General features: G+C 51.6%; 1 protein-coding gene across 4 annotated transcripts in view; it reads left to right on the top strand.

Moving 5' to 3' along the window:
• The first annotated feature begins 5,319 nt into the window (after window positions 1-5,319).
• The window catches only part of ACVR2B (activin A receptor type 2B), a 39,890-nt gene continuing 30,183 nt past the window's right edge, over window positions 5,320-15,026 (top strand). For 2 of the 4 annotated variants that reach the window (XM_046676863.1, XM_046676839.1), the window contains exon 1: window positions 5,320-5,650. In XM_046676863.1, coding sequence (XP_046532819.1) covers window positions 5,599-5,650 — 52 coding nt within the window. In that variant the 5' untranslated portion in view covers window positions 5,320-5,598. Of the gene's footprint in view, window positions 5,651-10,602; window positions 10,719-15,026 lie in introns of those variants that run through there. The other 2 variants (XM_046676854.1, XM_046676847.1) reach the window with 1 other exon arrangement.

The following is a 15,026-nucleotide window of genomic DNA, read 5'->3' as shown; positions in this document are numbered from 1 at the left end:
TTGAATTGGGGAAAATCCCTCCCAGTTTCACCTACTGTTCTTAAGTTATTGAGCTATGCTTTCCAATGAATATCTCTTAGCTATTTTGGGGTTCTGTGGTTCTTGGGTACCTCATACACCCTGTCATGTTCCTCAGCTTCCCCTCACACAGATGCTAGTCCATGAAGCTTTTGTTGTTGTTGGTAGTTTATAGTTTGTCTCCATTTGCCTGTATTTTGAGGGAAACTTTGTCACCTAGTTTTATTATAAAGGTACATGGACTTTCTTTTTGTTGGTTTATTTTTCACATAGCTCTGTGTTTTGATGTGAGAATTTTGGAGTATTCAAAAAAACTATGCAGCCACTAACCTAGCTGCCATCGTCTCAGAATCTGGTAGAAGTTTTAAGAGCCAGCAGGTAATTTACCATGCTCTCTTCGCCCTGTCTCTGCAAGAGTAGAAGCATGTATCAACATGTAGTTTCCAGGGGCTGGCCCCGTGGCCTAGTGGTTCAGTTCACTTTGGCACGTTCCACTTCCACAGTCCCAGTTTGGTTCCTAGGCTCAGACCTACACCATTTGTCTGTCAGTGGCCATGCTGTGGCAGTGTCCCACATAAAATAGAGGAAGATTGGCACAAATGTTAGCTCAGTGACAGTCTTCCTCAAGCAAAAAGAGGAAGATTGGCAACAGATGTTAGCTCAGGACGAATGTTCCTCAGGAAAAAAAAAAAAGGTAGCCTCCATTAGCCTTTCCCCCTGAGTTATTGCAATGAGTACTTCTTGCTTGGTGACCCACAATGGATTGAGTGAGAAATAAATTTTGTTGTTTTAAGCCATTGAGGTTTGAGCATTTTCCATTAGTACAGTATAATCTAATCTATCTTGAGAGTTAGAGAGTGTCACCTTTCCACTCAAGCCAGTTCATTTAGTTGACCTCAGGGTAGTCACCATTAAGTAAAAAGAGGGGGTGGGGAGAAGAAGTATGGGGGCAAGGAAGAAAAGAAATAAACAGTTTGAGAACTATGTCTAGGAAATAACTCTCAGTGTTGTTGATGGTACATAGAACAGATTGGAAACAAAGAGATAGCTTACTAAATTTGGGGGAAATTGTATTGCCAAAGAAACCTTGCACACACCCCCCCCATTAGTGTGAATGGTAACGCCCTGAAGTTTAACGTGATACTGCTGTACCTATATTACCCACTAATATACGTTTATATGTATTATCCCATATTTCTCACAGTTACCCACTACAGCATATCTCTTAACCAGAGCCTCTCAGAAGCTGAGGGAGTTTCAACTACTTCTATTTTTTTAAGTGAAGAAGTTTCCAGATAAAATTACAAATTGTGGTTACTTTAAGAGTTTATCTTGCCAAATAAATGCATTAACTCTCACAATAAAATGCCTTCTAATTATACAGATATCAAGTCATATTATAAGGCTGTAGTTTCCCATCTTCTTTCATTAGCTTGATACTGAAGGGTACGATGCTCAATTGTTTCTTCCCAATTCCTTGGTTTCCAACCTTGATCACTGAGGAAGGGAGAGAGTAGGGGAAGAGTGGTCCTAATGATGAGGATTTTAGGCTGGTTAATTTTAAAAAACTGCAGATGAGAAGCAGGCTCTGAGGACTGGAATTTGCTTGCCCTTGGAGAGATATTTGCATTTGTGAAGGAAGGGGGGTATGACCTTGTAGGGACCTGAAATTGGCCACCCCAGGATATGTCTCTTTGGCATTGGGACTGTTTGGGGCTGATTGCTTTTGATAACAGGGACAGCGAGGGAGGCTCTGGGGAATGGAACTTGCCCTTGTTGGGACACATTTACATTTGTAAGGTAAATCTCTATCTATAAAAGGTGCCTCCCTCTCTGTACCAGGAAGAAGAAGGGAGATGACCTTGTCCCTAGAAACTCTTAATGGGGAAGGCAAGAACTTAAGTTGGTTGCTGTCTGGCAATCTCATGTAACTGATTTAGGGTGGTGGCTTCTAACCTTTCTAACCTTTACTTAATCCGATTTGATTCTTGTCTAAAAGTCATGGGATCACCCAAGGGCCAGACCCCACCTGCACTGATACCATTTTAACTTTTTTTCATGTTCTTTCCTTTGTCTTGTAAAGAGATGACTCACATACCCGTGCCTTATAAAATTAGCCCTAACCCGCAACTCGGGGCAGCAGCAGCAGCTCTGCCTGCCCATGGGTCCTGTCCCCATGCCAGCGGGGGCAGCAGAAGTGGCAGCAGCAGCAGCTCTGACTGCCCTTGGGCCCTGTCCCCATGCTATTCCACACTATTCTCTAAATAAAAGAGCACTACTGCCAGATCTTGAGAGTCTAAGAAATCTTTCTTTCGACTCCTCGGCTCACCGACCCGGCATCACTAACACACAGAATGCCTGAACGGCAGAACTCCCTGCCATAAGTTCTATATGGACAATTGTTTTTTTTTTTTTGCCTTTCAGCTTCCAGTCACCCCCATATCTGATATTTAGTATACTTGTAGTTCAAAAGAACAGAAAACCCAAATCAAACTTGCTTTTCAGCTATCCATCATCACCTTTTTCAACCAGCCTAGTATTTGCTCAATGGGCTCATGAACAAAATGTTGGCAGAGACAGAGGCTAATCCCATAAACTCAACAACATGGATTTCAGCTCTCCAGGAGAAGCAGGGGAAGAGTATTCCAGCAGTGGCAATGGGGATTGCAGGGGCTCTAAAGCAGAAACAACCTTAATGTGTCTGAGGAACAGAAAGCAGGCCAGTGTGTCTGGCTGATAATGGTGAGATGGGAGAGGAAAGGCTGATTACGTAGAGTTTTGTTAGCCATCCTAACAGGAAACCACGGGAGGATTTTAAGAAAGGGAGTAATATGATATGAGTTCCATTTTAAAAAGATCATTTCAGTTGCTGTATGGAAGATGAATTATAGCCAGGCAAGAATGGAAACAGGTGAGCAGTTACGATCCCTTTCAGTTCACTGGTGTTTCAGTGGTCCAGATGAGAAATGTGGGTGCTGATAGTATATGTGGAAATAAGTGGCTGGATGGTGGATATGTTTTTGAAGCCAACTTGTTGATAGACTGAATATGGGAGGAATCAAGAATGACTCACAAAGTTCTTATTTGGGCAATTGGTTAGTTGGTTGTACCACTGATTCAGACAGGGACAACTGGGGGAGGAGTAGATTTATGGGGAAAATAAGGAATTCTCTTTTGGCTAGGTCAAGTTCAAGATGCCTGATAGGCTGCCAAATACAGATGTCAAGTAGGCAACTGGATATACAAATTTGGAGTTCCCAGAGATGTCAGGGTGGAAAACAGAGGGGTGTTGGCAACTTGGACCACAGGGAGCCCTTACTGTGATCCCTGACCTGGTGTGGAGTAGAAGAGAGGAACCAGGAAATCTAATTGTTGGCACATGGATTATAGTTGATACCTTTCAGTAGGGAGGAGGCAGTGATTTATCTTCCATAGAAAAGATACAGTCTGGATATGGAGCTGCTTTCCCTGCCATTGTATGTCTATCAGTATAGCCTCCTGTGGGATTATCAAATATCTTATACACAGCCAAGGTATCCCATACTACAGTGCTTCTTGCTCCGCACACAGTAGCATTCAATCCTGTGTTAGGAGGCCTATATAATGAATGGGTCACCTGTAGGGGTTGTGGCAAGGTGGGGCTGTCCTTTTCTTTTTTTTTTTTTTTAAAGATTGGCACCTGGCCTAATATCTCTCTCCAATCTTCTCTTTTTTTTTCTTCTCCCCAAAGCCCCCCAGTATATAGTTGTCTATTCTAGTTGTAGGTCCTTCTAGTTCAGCTCTGTGGGACATAGCCCCAGCATGGCCTGATGAGCAGTGCCACGTCCGCGCCCAGATTCCAAACTGATGAACCCCGGGCTGCCCAAGCGGAGCCCACGAACTTAACCACTCGGCCATGGGGCTGGTCCCTAAACTAGAAAGGACCTTTAGAGACCCAGAAATCTTTCTGGGTAGTGACTCCAAAGTGTGGTCCCTGAGGTGTTTCTGGTGCTTTGGAAACTGGGGGTGGTGAACACTCATTTCAACTTCAGTCAAGGCAATATACATTCTATTTGGTGGACTTTTACATAGCTTTTGTTTGAAGAAGATTTCTGCCATTTAAAAACTGCAAAGCACAGGAGTCTAACGTCTTCGCTTTCTGTGTGAGGAAACTGAGGCTCAGAGAAGTGAAATAACTCAGATTTCTAGGCGCCACTTCCCCCCGGCTGCTTGTGCCCTGCTCCTGCCCTACTCCAAGAAACGATGTGGCAAGCCAGGAGAAGCCTGAAGACAATTTCTGTATCCAAGGATCCCGCACCTCATCCCTGAACTGTGATGGGCTTTCTGTTTTTAGCTGGGAGCCCCATCATGACCCTCTCAAGCTCTGGAGAACAACGGGCCCCCAAAGAGGAAGCTGGTGATGAGGAGGGGAGCCGGGCCACTCGCTAGACAAGATCTTCCACTGTGGGGACTGGAGACAATTGAGAACAATTGGAGGTGCAGATTGAAGTGGCGGGTGGGTGGGAATTCTGACGACCACTTGGGGTAAGGATGGGGAAGCAAGTTGTCAGAGGCCCTTTTTCACCTGCTGCTGCTCTGCTGGACGGGGCTCCGCGCTCTCTCCCTCGGATGGTTCCAACTACAGCATCCTAAGCTGTCCCTTTGTGTGTGGGGGGCGGGGTTGCAGACGTCGGGGACCACTTGTCATTTCAGAGAAGTCAGCCTTTTTCTGCTGATTCGTTCGTTCATCAATAAAGACACGACTCTCCTATGGTTTCATTGTGGCCCTTATTTCACAGGTGGGTTAACGGAGGCGCAGAAAGGAATCCAGGCCAGAATCTGGGGGCTGTCCACCCACTCCGGGGTTGCAGGGCAGCACGAGTTCGGGAGCGTGGGCTCCAGCGCGCCGAGCAAGAATCTCAAGTGCGGCGGCCACGGAGTCCCGGGGCAAAGCGGTACCGCGCGCCCACCCCTCCCCGCAGCTCCGCGGTTTGCACGCCTCCTCCCAGAGGGCGCGCGCTGGGGGCGGGGCCTCCTTGTTGTTGTTTCTCTGGGGCCCCGCCCCTGAGGGGGGCGCGGACCACGCGGCTGGAGGGCCCGCCTCCCCTCCCCCTCCCCCTCCCCGCCCAGCTCGCCCGCCTCTTTGTATCCAACATCCGGGTTTCCCCGCTGGCTCGGCTCCGCGGCCGCGGCTCAGGAGCCATTTTGGACTCGGTTCAGATCCCCTCCCCCACCCCTCCCCCCGTTCATGGCCCCTCCGGACTCGGCCCCTGCGCCCGGGGCCCGGGCCCAGCCCCGCCGCGCTATGCCCAAGTCGGGCGCGCCCCGGCCCGCGCCCCGCCGCCGCCCCCCGGCCCCTGCGTCGCCCCGGAGCCCGGGCCGCAGCCTGCGCCGCCCGCAGCAGCCCTGAGCCCGGCCCCGCCGCCCGGCCCTTGGAGCCTGCACGCTGCCCGGGGACGAAGGCGCAGGAAGCGCGTGGGGAAGAGACCTAAGGAAGGAGCGGGAAGGACAGCGCAGCCGCCGCCGGGCCCTGCGCGCCCCTGGAGCGCCGCGCGGCCCTGTCCGCGGGCTCCGGGTGTCCGCGGGGCGGCGCCGCGGAACATGACGGCGCCCTGGGCGGCCCTCGCCCTCCTCTGGGGATCGCTGTGCGCGGGTAAGGACGGGGCGCGGCGTGGGGGACGCGGGGAGGGCGCGCGGGGCCGGCCTCGGGCGCCGCGCGGTGTTTACCAACAAAGGGCGGCCCCGCGGCCTCCTAGCCGCGCCACCTGCACCAAGCTTACACCTCCCGGGGCGGGGACTGGGCGCCCCGCTCGGGCATCTTGGGAGGACGATCCTGTCTGTGCCGCGACCTGCGGGGCTCGGGTTTGCGGGGGCGACCCCATGATGGGGGCGGGACCTGGAGCCCCAGGGTCGGGGTTCAGGCTACGCGAGCGCGTGGAGCCTAGAGAGAGAGAGGAAAACCCGAGTGGGCAAAGTGGCCAAGCGGGGCGGGCAGATCTAATCCAAGGTTGGCGGGATTGTAGGTTCAGCAGCGGCTGGGGGCAGAACTGCGCGACCCTCAGAGCCACTAGGTGTTGCGAAGCGAAGGGGGCTGCTTCACCGAGCCCGGCGGAGTCCTTTGCACCCCATCCCACCGACGTCTGCGTCGTGTTCCCCAAAAGGCGGGCCGTTGGCACCAGCTTCCAACTGCGCCCGCTCTCCCTGCGGCGGGCCCCAGGACACGAGGTGCAGCCGCCCCGCAGGACCGCTTTGTTTTGGGCGCCTGGGAAGGGAGGTGGGGCGAGAAGAAAAGCCAACATGTTTCTGGCCTCTGGGAAGCACGTGGCGGGGGTGGCTGACCCCGCGGGGCTAGGGTTTGGCTCGCGTGTGTGTGGTTGAGGGTGTGTGGGTGCAGCTGTATGCACGCGGAGTTTCGCCGGAAAAGCGCTTTTCCCCCAAGGCCGAAGCACTGATTTTCCTCTTCTAGCGGTGCTGGGGCGCGCCCCGCGCAGGTGTGTGCGCAGGGGCGGGCTATGCGCTCCGGTTTAGATGGCTCCGGGCAGCCCTGGGAAGTGTGCGGAGCTGCGCGTTGAAGCTCCAGGGAGAAGCCCGGGGCAGTCGGCGCGGCGGGTGTGCGGCAGCCTGGGAGCGGAGTCCTGCGCGTCTTTGTTCCCAGCCCCCATTACACATGCAGCGCGGGTTCCCCGCCGCCCGCGGTGGCAGCAGCGCGGAGTCTGGGAAACCCGCGAAGGGCGGGGCTGGGCGTGCAGGGGCGGGGCTGGGATCCCCGCGCGGTTGCGGGGGTGGGGATCCGGGATCTCCAGCCCTTCCTTACCCCTGTTTTAACCGCCTCTTTTGCAATGTGGCGTCGCTCAGCTGTCCACACAGAAAGCAAGCTAGTTCTCGGTGTGGGGATTGGAGCTGCGTAGCCTGAGTGCAGGGTCTAGAGGACAGAGACCTTCTTATTGTTTACCTGGGAACGATGTAGGAGGGGACATCGTGGCTCTTTTGGAGCCATTTTCTGTGTGGTAGAAGCAGTGGTGATGGTGTTGAAGTCTTTCCTCTCTCTGCTTTTAAGTGCTGCTTTGAGATGCTTTTTCCCAAGATTGAGAGCTCTGAAGTGAAAGGAAGGCATTGGTCTCTAGGGGGTGGTGGCAGCAAGCTGATTTGATAGGCACGCAGCAGCCAAGCTGACTGTCTCTAGATCCCTCCTAGAGGTGCCTGGGGTCTTCTAAGCCCAGGCCTGCAGAAGGGGACTCCAGGACAGGACAGCCTCGGACCTGGAATCTTCTCCCTAATTGTTTCAGTCTGGCCTCGCCAGTCTCACCTCCCTCCCTGATTAGGCAGGGCAGGGTTGGATTGGGCGCCTGGAAGGACTATATTTCCCCTCCTCTTCTCTCTGCTCCCCCCTGCTGGCTTGGGCAGGGCTGAGCAGTGTACCCTGCAAGGTGGGGCAACTGGGGTTAGACTGGAGTCCCACGACCTGCTTTCTTGCCCTGAGGTCACCGAGTATTTCTTGTGGTCACCCTAGCTGGTCTTCTGGTGGCCACTGCCCTGACCTGTGAGAATTTGGGGAAGAGCTGCTCCAGGCCCAGGTCGGGGCAGAGCTGGCCCTCCTGTTCCTTTGACTTCGTGAGTGCCCGTCCTTCAAGCTCCTGGCTTGCCATTTAGAATTACCCCCACCTCCTGCAGCACACGGTGCCCTTGTAGAAGGAAGATCTAGGATGGCCCTGTCCGACAGAAATATGGTGTGAACCATGTATATAACTTAAAGCTTACTAGTAGTCGTGTCAATAAAAGGAAAAAGAAACAGTTGTTTTTTCTAGGGTTGCTATAACAAAATACTTTAGACTGGGTGACAAACAGTAGAATTTATTTTCTCATGGCTCTGGAGGCTGGAAGTCCAAGATCAGTGTGCCAGCATAGCAGGGTTCTGGTGAGGCCCTCTTCCCAGCTTGCAGATGGCTGCCTTCTCAACTGCAAATATCTTCATCCTGGGTATTAGGGTTTCAGCATATGAATGTTGAGGGAACATAAGCATTTAGTCCCTAACAAGGTGAAATTAACTTTAATGATATATTTTATTTAGCCTAATGTATATAAAATAGTCTTTTCAATATGAAATAAATATTAAAATAATGAGGGGCGGGCCCCGTGGCTGAGTGGTTGAGTTCATGTGCTCCACTTTGGCGGCCCAGGGTTTCACTGGTTCAGATCCTGGGTGCGGACATGGCACTGCTCATAAAGCCATGCTGAGGTGGCGTCCCACATAGCAGAACCAGAAGGACCTACAACTAGAATATACAACTATGTACCAGGGAGGGGGGGCTTTGGGAAGAAGAAAAAAAAAAAAAAGATTGGCAACAAATGTTAGCTCAAGTGCCAATCTTAAAAAAAAGAGAGATTTTACATTACTTTTTTTTTTTATTGTCATTGACATCCAGTCTGTATTTTATACTTAACAGAACATCTCAATTTATACTTTCCCCATTTCAGGTGCTTAGTAGTCACATTTGGCTAGTGGCTACCATATTGGATGGTGCAGTCCTCGAAGAAAAGGGGGAATTTGTGCTGTAATAATGGTACATGGTGCCATTTGGCTCTTGCTTTGCAATGGACATCCCAGACACACATCTGTGTATCCCACAAGAACTCCTGACATCTGTCTCTGTACTTGGGGTTCGGATCAGGGCCTTTGGGGGCAGAGTGAAGGGTGTTCTGAGTGGAATGTCAGGAGCCACGGGCAGAGAAGGAAGACCTGCCTCCTTTCTGTCCCATCAGGAAGTTCAGGCCGTAACTGCCCTAAGCTGTCCTCATAGGCTGGCTACTCTCTGACCCAGAGATGTCCATTGCTTTGGAGGAGAAGTGTGTGTGTGATGAGTGAAGTGATCCTCAGGCCCAGTGTGGTGGTAGCTGACAAGGACACGGGCCACAGAGCCACAGGCCATTGATGCTCTTCCCCAGGGAAGGATGTCCTCTGCTACCTGTCCTTGTACCTGCTGGGCACTCCAGGCTCTCCCTTTTTGGCGCGCTGGCCTGCCCTTTGGGAGGAGTGGACACCCTCCTCAGCTCTTGGAGGCTCTTTCAAGGTAGATGGTGTGAGAAACTCACCCAGCTCCCCAGGCCCTACAGCTGGGTGAAAACATAAGACCCAGAACCCCACGGCCTCCCACAGCTTGGGTAGGCCTCTCTGGTGTACTACCCTGCAGGGTCTTTCTGGGCATCAAGAATCCCCAAACAGTACCTGGACCTCCCCTGGCACTTCACCCAAGGAACTTCCTTTACAGGGAGCCCAGTGAAGAGCCCCCATCCTACACCATGGTGCTTTGTATCACTGGCCCCTCTGAGAGTCTGATGAAAGCTGTGGATCCTTTCCCCAGGAAAATACTAATAAGAGACTGTGTGTGTGCATGCATTCATTATGCATGCACACTTGCTGTTTTGCGCTGATACCAGGAACCTGTAGCCCCCTGGATTGGACTCGGTGAAGTTCTGGCTGCCCTGCACATACCCGCTGTACCAGTCCTGAGGGGCACCTTGCTGGCCTTTGCGGGTACACTGGGCTTGTTACCACCTTGATACCTCTACTTACCCTGTTCTAGCCACTGGACATGACTTCTACTTTACTTCTGCTGTTTGTGATCCTGCCCAATGTTCACATTCCAGGCCTGATCCCCTCCTCCTCCAGGAAGCCATCACCTGAGTGCCTGTGCATTCAGCCCCCTGCCTGGGACCTCAGGATACTGCAAGTGGGAACCAAGGGACATCAGGTCAGAGTTTAGATCCACTTGCAGATAATGGCCTGTTACCACAGTCTGGGATCTAGAGGCTGAGGGGGATCTGGCCTGGGTACTGCTTTTGAGAATGACACTGAATAGACAGCCCTCAGGCAGGTCCTGGCTGGGTAGACCTCGTTCTAGAACAGACTTTCTCAGCCTTGACACTGTGGACAATTTGGACCCAGTGATTCTCTGTTAGGTGTGTTTGTGGGTGTGGTGGAGTGGTGGGGTTGTGGTGAGAGGTGTCTTGTGCATTGCAGCATGTTTAGTAGCATCCCTGGCGCATACCCACCTAAATGCTTGTAGCTCTTCTAATCCTGACAACCAAAAATGTCGTAGGCAGAGGGCGTGCAAAATCACCTCAGGTTGAGAACTTCTGATCTAGAATGTTCTCACGGTTTAAAGAGACACTTGTGAGAGGCGGGGTTAATGGCTACTGTCTGCACCCTTCCCCTCCCACCGGATTCGGGATGGGAAGCTGGAGATTCCTGCTCTGATAAACCTGCTCAGCGTGTGAGAGTTTGGTTCGAAATTAGTGCTTCGGGAGTACCCGCTGGCCCCGGAGGAGAATCCTGGCGTCCTTGAGTTTTCCCAGCAGTGGTTCGGGTTTCAGGGAGGCGGTGGTTGTGGGTGGGCCGGGCAGCCCGCCCGCCCGCTGCTGCCCGCGCCCGCGCCGCGAGGTCTGCGCTCGCGCCGCTCCCTCCCGCACGCGCAGAATGTCTGGAAGTGCCTGTTGCCGGGGCTTCCGCGGCGCCCCGCAGCCCCGGTCTGCTCAGCCGGGAGCCGCCGGAGTGGGGGCGGTCCGCGGCGGCCTGCAGGAGCGCGGGCGGTGGTAGCAGGACGCGGGCATGCCCTTTCCCCCGGGCGGGCCGGCCGCGCGGCGCCCCGAGGAGCCGCAGCGGCTGTGGGCCTGGAGCCCCGAGCCCGGGGACGCCAGGGCAGGGGGGCAGCCTCTCCGCAAAGGTATGGGCACCGGTCTCTACCCTGGCCCCAGGGAATTGGAGTGCAGGGCGCGCTTCCCTGGGGACCTGGGGAGGTGTGGTGGGCAGAACGGCCAGCGCCAGCGCTGCAGGCCCTGACGGAAGGGGTGATCTCTGTGGGCGCCTGTGTGTTGGGCCTGGCAGCCTTTCAGCACCCGTGTTTGTCCTCCACTCCTCCTCTGACCGACACCCAGCTCTGCTAGGAACGGCTTTCTGAGGGGCTCTTCTCTGATCTTGAACTCAGCAAGACACAGCTTGCTGCACTGGGAACTGACTGGGTTCTGAGGCTGGAGGAAGCTGCCCTGAAATCCTCAGTTTCCCAGTTCTCCACATCACTGTTGTGTGAAGTGCTTATTTTAAAGAGTTTCTTGCTGGAGTTGAGGCTTCCTATTTCCATCTCTTTGGGGTCTTTCCAAAGGGAACTTTGTTGCCTTCTCAGAATTCTTTGTCTTCTTTCCTTTCCCTCCCCTTCTATCACCATCCTTTGTTCCAGAATAGACACCCATCCCCACGTTTGGGGCTTCCTTTTGGTCTTCACCAGACTCCCAGGTCCAGCCCAGCCCAAGAGGTCCCTGTTCCTTGAGGTGCTGGTGGTGCTGCTCCTGGATGCTCAGGTTGCTGGGTGGTGTTGAAGATGGGGGAGAGGAGATGCTGCTGCCTTCTTCTGAGTCTTTGTTTTTTGTTTCTGAGTGATGTCTGTGTGAGACAATGATAGATACTGGAAACCAACTGACACTGCAGGCTGGGATGGTCACGCAGGCCAGGATTGTTTGGGGGTCAGCCATGCCTCCTCCTGGCCCAGAATCAGTCATGCTTCCTGCCTGTGGACTGCCCTGTGCTTTGCCCTGGTACTTCCAATCTTGCTGTACACAGACATGTTCAGAGTGTCTTAGGCAGCCCTAGCTGAGTGTTTTCATTCATGGACATGTGATTGCTGGGAGTGGGTGTTGGAAAGGAATCCTGCCCCACTGGGCAGATGTATGGTCCTCCTCCTGGGGGGACCTTCTCTTGGGGCTTGGCCTGCTGTACAATCAGTGGGACTTCTCTCTGACCAGTTTCTGGGCTGGAGCTGAGGTGTTTTGTGAGGTGAGCTCATGTTCTTGTTTGCAAACGTTCCTCTGCCGACTATTTCAGTTCCTCTCTGACAACCAAGGAGTCTAAAATTAGTTCCGGGGAAGGAAAAGGAAGGCTGGTTGGAAACCCAAGCTCTTGGCTGGAGGATGGAGGAGGCTGCTTCCCGGGATTTGTGGCCGAGCTTTTCGGAAGATGTGACCAGACCAGCTGTTGTCTGTCCATCCAAGGAGAGGGTGGGGCCCCTCCTTGCCTCTTAGACTTGAACCAGTGAAAGCAAGAGGCTGACTTGGAAGCTGACTTTCTTGAGTGTTGATGACAGGATGTTTTTTCTTCTGGTTTATGTAGTGGTGTACAATGTTTTCAGGTATGAGGACAATGCCTTTTAATGTTCAGCGTCATTGACAGCCCTCTTTTCCCTTTCCCCCCCATTGATTAAGAAAGCATGCATGAGTTCTCAGAACCCTTGGCTAGCAGCCATGGGTTAAGAAACCCTTACTTTATGTACTTTTTGGAAATTTCCTTCTCACGTAAGTTTTGACATTCCCTTCAGGTGCTCACAAGCCAGGCAGACCAGGGCCTCCCTCGGAACTGCTGGCTTAGGCGGTAGGTGGCTTAGAGGGGAGCCCTGTGGCGCAGGGCACATAAGGAGGTCCAGCATCTCTGTGCTCTGAGGACATAGGGGATCAGGGTTCATCTGCTCTGGGGCTTAGAAAATAGAGGGGCAGAAAATTTAAAGAGGTGAATTCTGGTTTCCTTTCCCACCTGGCTGGCCCCTCCTGTGAACCCCCCATGTGAGAGTGTGTCCTGCAGGGCCACTCAGGGAAAAGAGAGCCATGCACTGCAGTCTTGTCTACCCTACCCTGAAAAACCAGTCTCAAAACTCCCCTCACCCACAGGTCTCCTGGTTAGCCACCTGGGGTGTACTTGGGGCAGTAGAGTTCACTTTGGCCATCACTGCTCTTCTCGTTTTAAATTTTATTAATTTTTAGCTTTACAAATAATATATATAAATTCAATTGCAGAAATTTAGATGTTACAGATAAAACCGGGGTCTCCTTTATCACCCCTGGCCCCATTCTGAGTCCTCCTCCAGAAGTGAGCCTTCTCAGGTTGGTAGATATCCTTCTAGATATTTTACCATCTATAGAAATATTTAGAGAAATAGGGAGGGGTTTTTTTTTTTTTTTACCTAAAATTGTATTGCTCTTTTCAACATTTAAGTGATGTATAAAATAAAATATCTATAGAACAGTGTGATTACTATAAGTGACAGCTTGATGAATTTTCACGAATTGAATATGCTCATGTAATCAGCATCCAGATCAACAATCAGAAATTTACTAGCCACTCCCCTCCCACCCCCTGCTGTCTCTTGCTCCATTCCAGTCTCTACCCCCTAAACCCCTAAGGGTAACCACTATCCAGACTTCTAACAGCATGTGTCAGTTTTGCCTGTTTTTGTGCTTTAAGTGAATGGAATCTTACAGAATGAACTGTTTTGTGTCCATCTTTTCTCACCATGTTTGTGACTTGCATCTGTGCTGTTGCATGGCATGGCTTTTTAAATTCAGAGATATGTTTTGGCAATCTATATATGGATCTACCTCGATCTTTTCAATAGCTGTGTGAAATTTCAAAGTTTGAGTATAGACTCCATTTTATCTAGTCTCCTATTGATGGGCTTCCTGATTGTATATAGTTTATACAGATTGTTTCTCAAGGATAGGTGACAAGAAGAGGAATTTCTGGGTCATATGACATGTATATTTTAAATTTTAATAGATACTGGAAAATGACTATACTGTGGTTTGTTTGTTTCTTTTGAGGCTACCCAGGTGACGGCAGTGGGGGCAGAAGCCAGTTGAGAGGGCAGGTGACCCTCTGCAGCAATCTCTGAGCACTTCTTCCCCTCTAGAAATGCTAGATTACAGAATGTAGGAATAGCCCACTTCGTGAAGGGACAGGGAGAGTGCTCGCTGCTTCTGGCCTAGTGTCTGAGGAGAGCCAGAGAGGCTGCTTCCCGTGTCTGAGTCTCCTGGTTACTTTGCTTACATAGGAGGGTAAGCAGTGGGCTAGCAGGATGTGCTGGTCTGGGTTTGAGATGGAAGGAAGTGCATGCGTGTGACTGTATGTGCTCTCTCACCATGCTCCTTTCTGCTTCCGCCCTCCAGAGAGACTGAGGCACTTGCTGAAGGTTTTGAGGAGCTGTGTGTAACAGGGCACTACTGGTGAGCCCAGTGTATTTGACAAGATCTTGGCATGGCAGGATCCTGATTTCGCATGTCATGATAGTGGTGGTAGGGGGTATCGGAGAAACCTGTAGAAGAATTTCTAGTCTGGTGAGAAGTTTCTCATGACAGAAGGGGCTCTGGTGAGCTTCAGTTCCTGCCTGAAGGGTGTGCCTTGTTCCCTTGCATAACCTTCTGCCATGACTGGCTGAAGAATTAGGGAAGACAGTTTGAGCTGACTTGTTCTCCAGGGTGCCTGCTTTGCTAGACTCCTTCTTCAGCGTGCTATCTACTCTTTCACCACTGTTTTACTGGGATTCCCTGTGTAAGCCCACTTGGCAGGTCCTGCTCTTCGATTTAGGTGACACTGGATTTGTGGTACTGTTTCTAGTATGACTGATGTCCCAGTCCCCTTTCCTACATTGTACAGGTGATGTGCACTGTCTGTGTATTGGTCTGCTAGGGCTGCCGTAACAGAATATCACAGACTTGGTGGCTTAAGTAACAGAAATTTATTTTCTCACAGTTTTGGATGCTGGAAGTCCAAGATCAAGGTGCTGGCAGCGTTGGTTTGTAGTCAGGCCTTTTTCCTTGGCTTGCAGATAGCTGCCTTCTTTGCTGTGTCCTCACATGGTCTTTTTTCTGTGTGTGTATATTCTTGTTGTCTCTTCCTCTTCTTTTAAGGACACCAGTCCCATTGGATTATGGCCTCCCCTAATGACTTTGTTTGACCTAATTATCTCTTTAAAGGCTTTATCTTCCAGTACAGTCACACTGGGGTTATGAATTTTGAGGGGGACATAGTTCAGGCCGTAACAGTCTGAAGTTATAAAGTTGGTTGAAAGTAAATTCTGTTTTCCTCTTGAGTTACACTTTGAAATGGAAGTTACCTTTTTTCAGGACTCTGCTTTGGGGTCTGTGTTGTTCTCAGTTAACACTTCCCATGGGCAGTCTTATCTACACTCGTGAGCGCAGTTTCTATGTATATG

This window comes from Equus quagga, chromosome 1 (genome assembly GCF_021613505.1).
Source record: "Equus quagga isolate Etosha38 chromosome 1, UCLA_HA_Equagga_1.0, whole genome shotgun sequence".
Classification (NCBI taxonomy): Eukaryota; Metazoa; Chordata; class Mammalia; order Perissodactyla; family Equidae; genus Equus; species Equus quagga.
The sequence above is the reverse complement of the archived record's forward strand: the minus strand, read 5'-3'. Positions and strand labels throughout refer to the sequence as shown.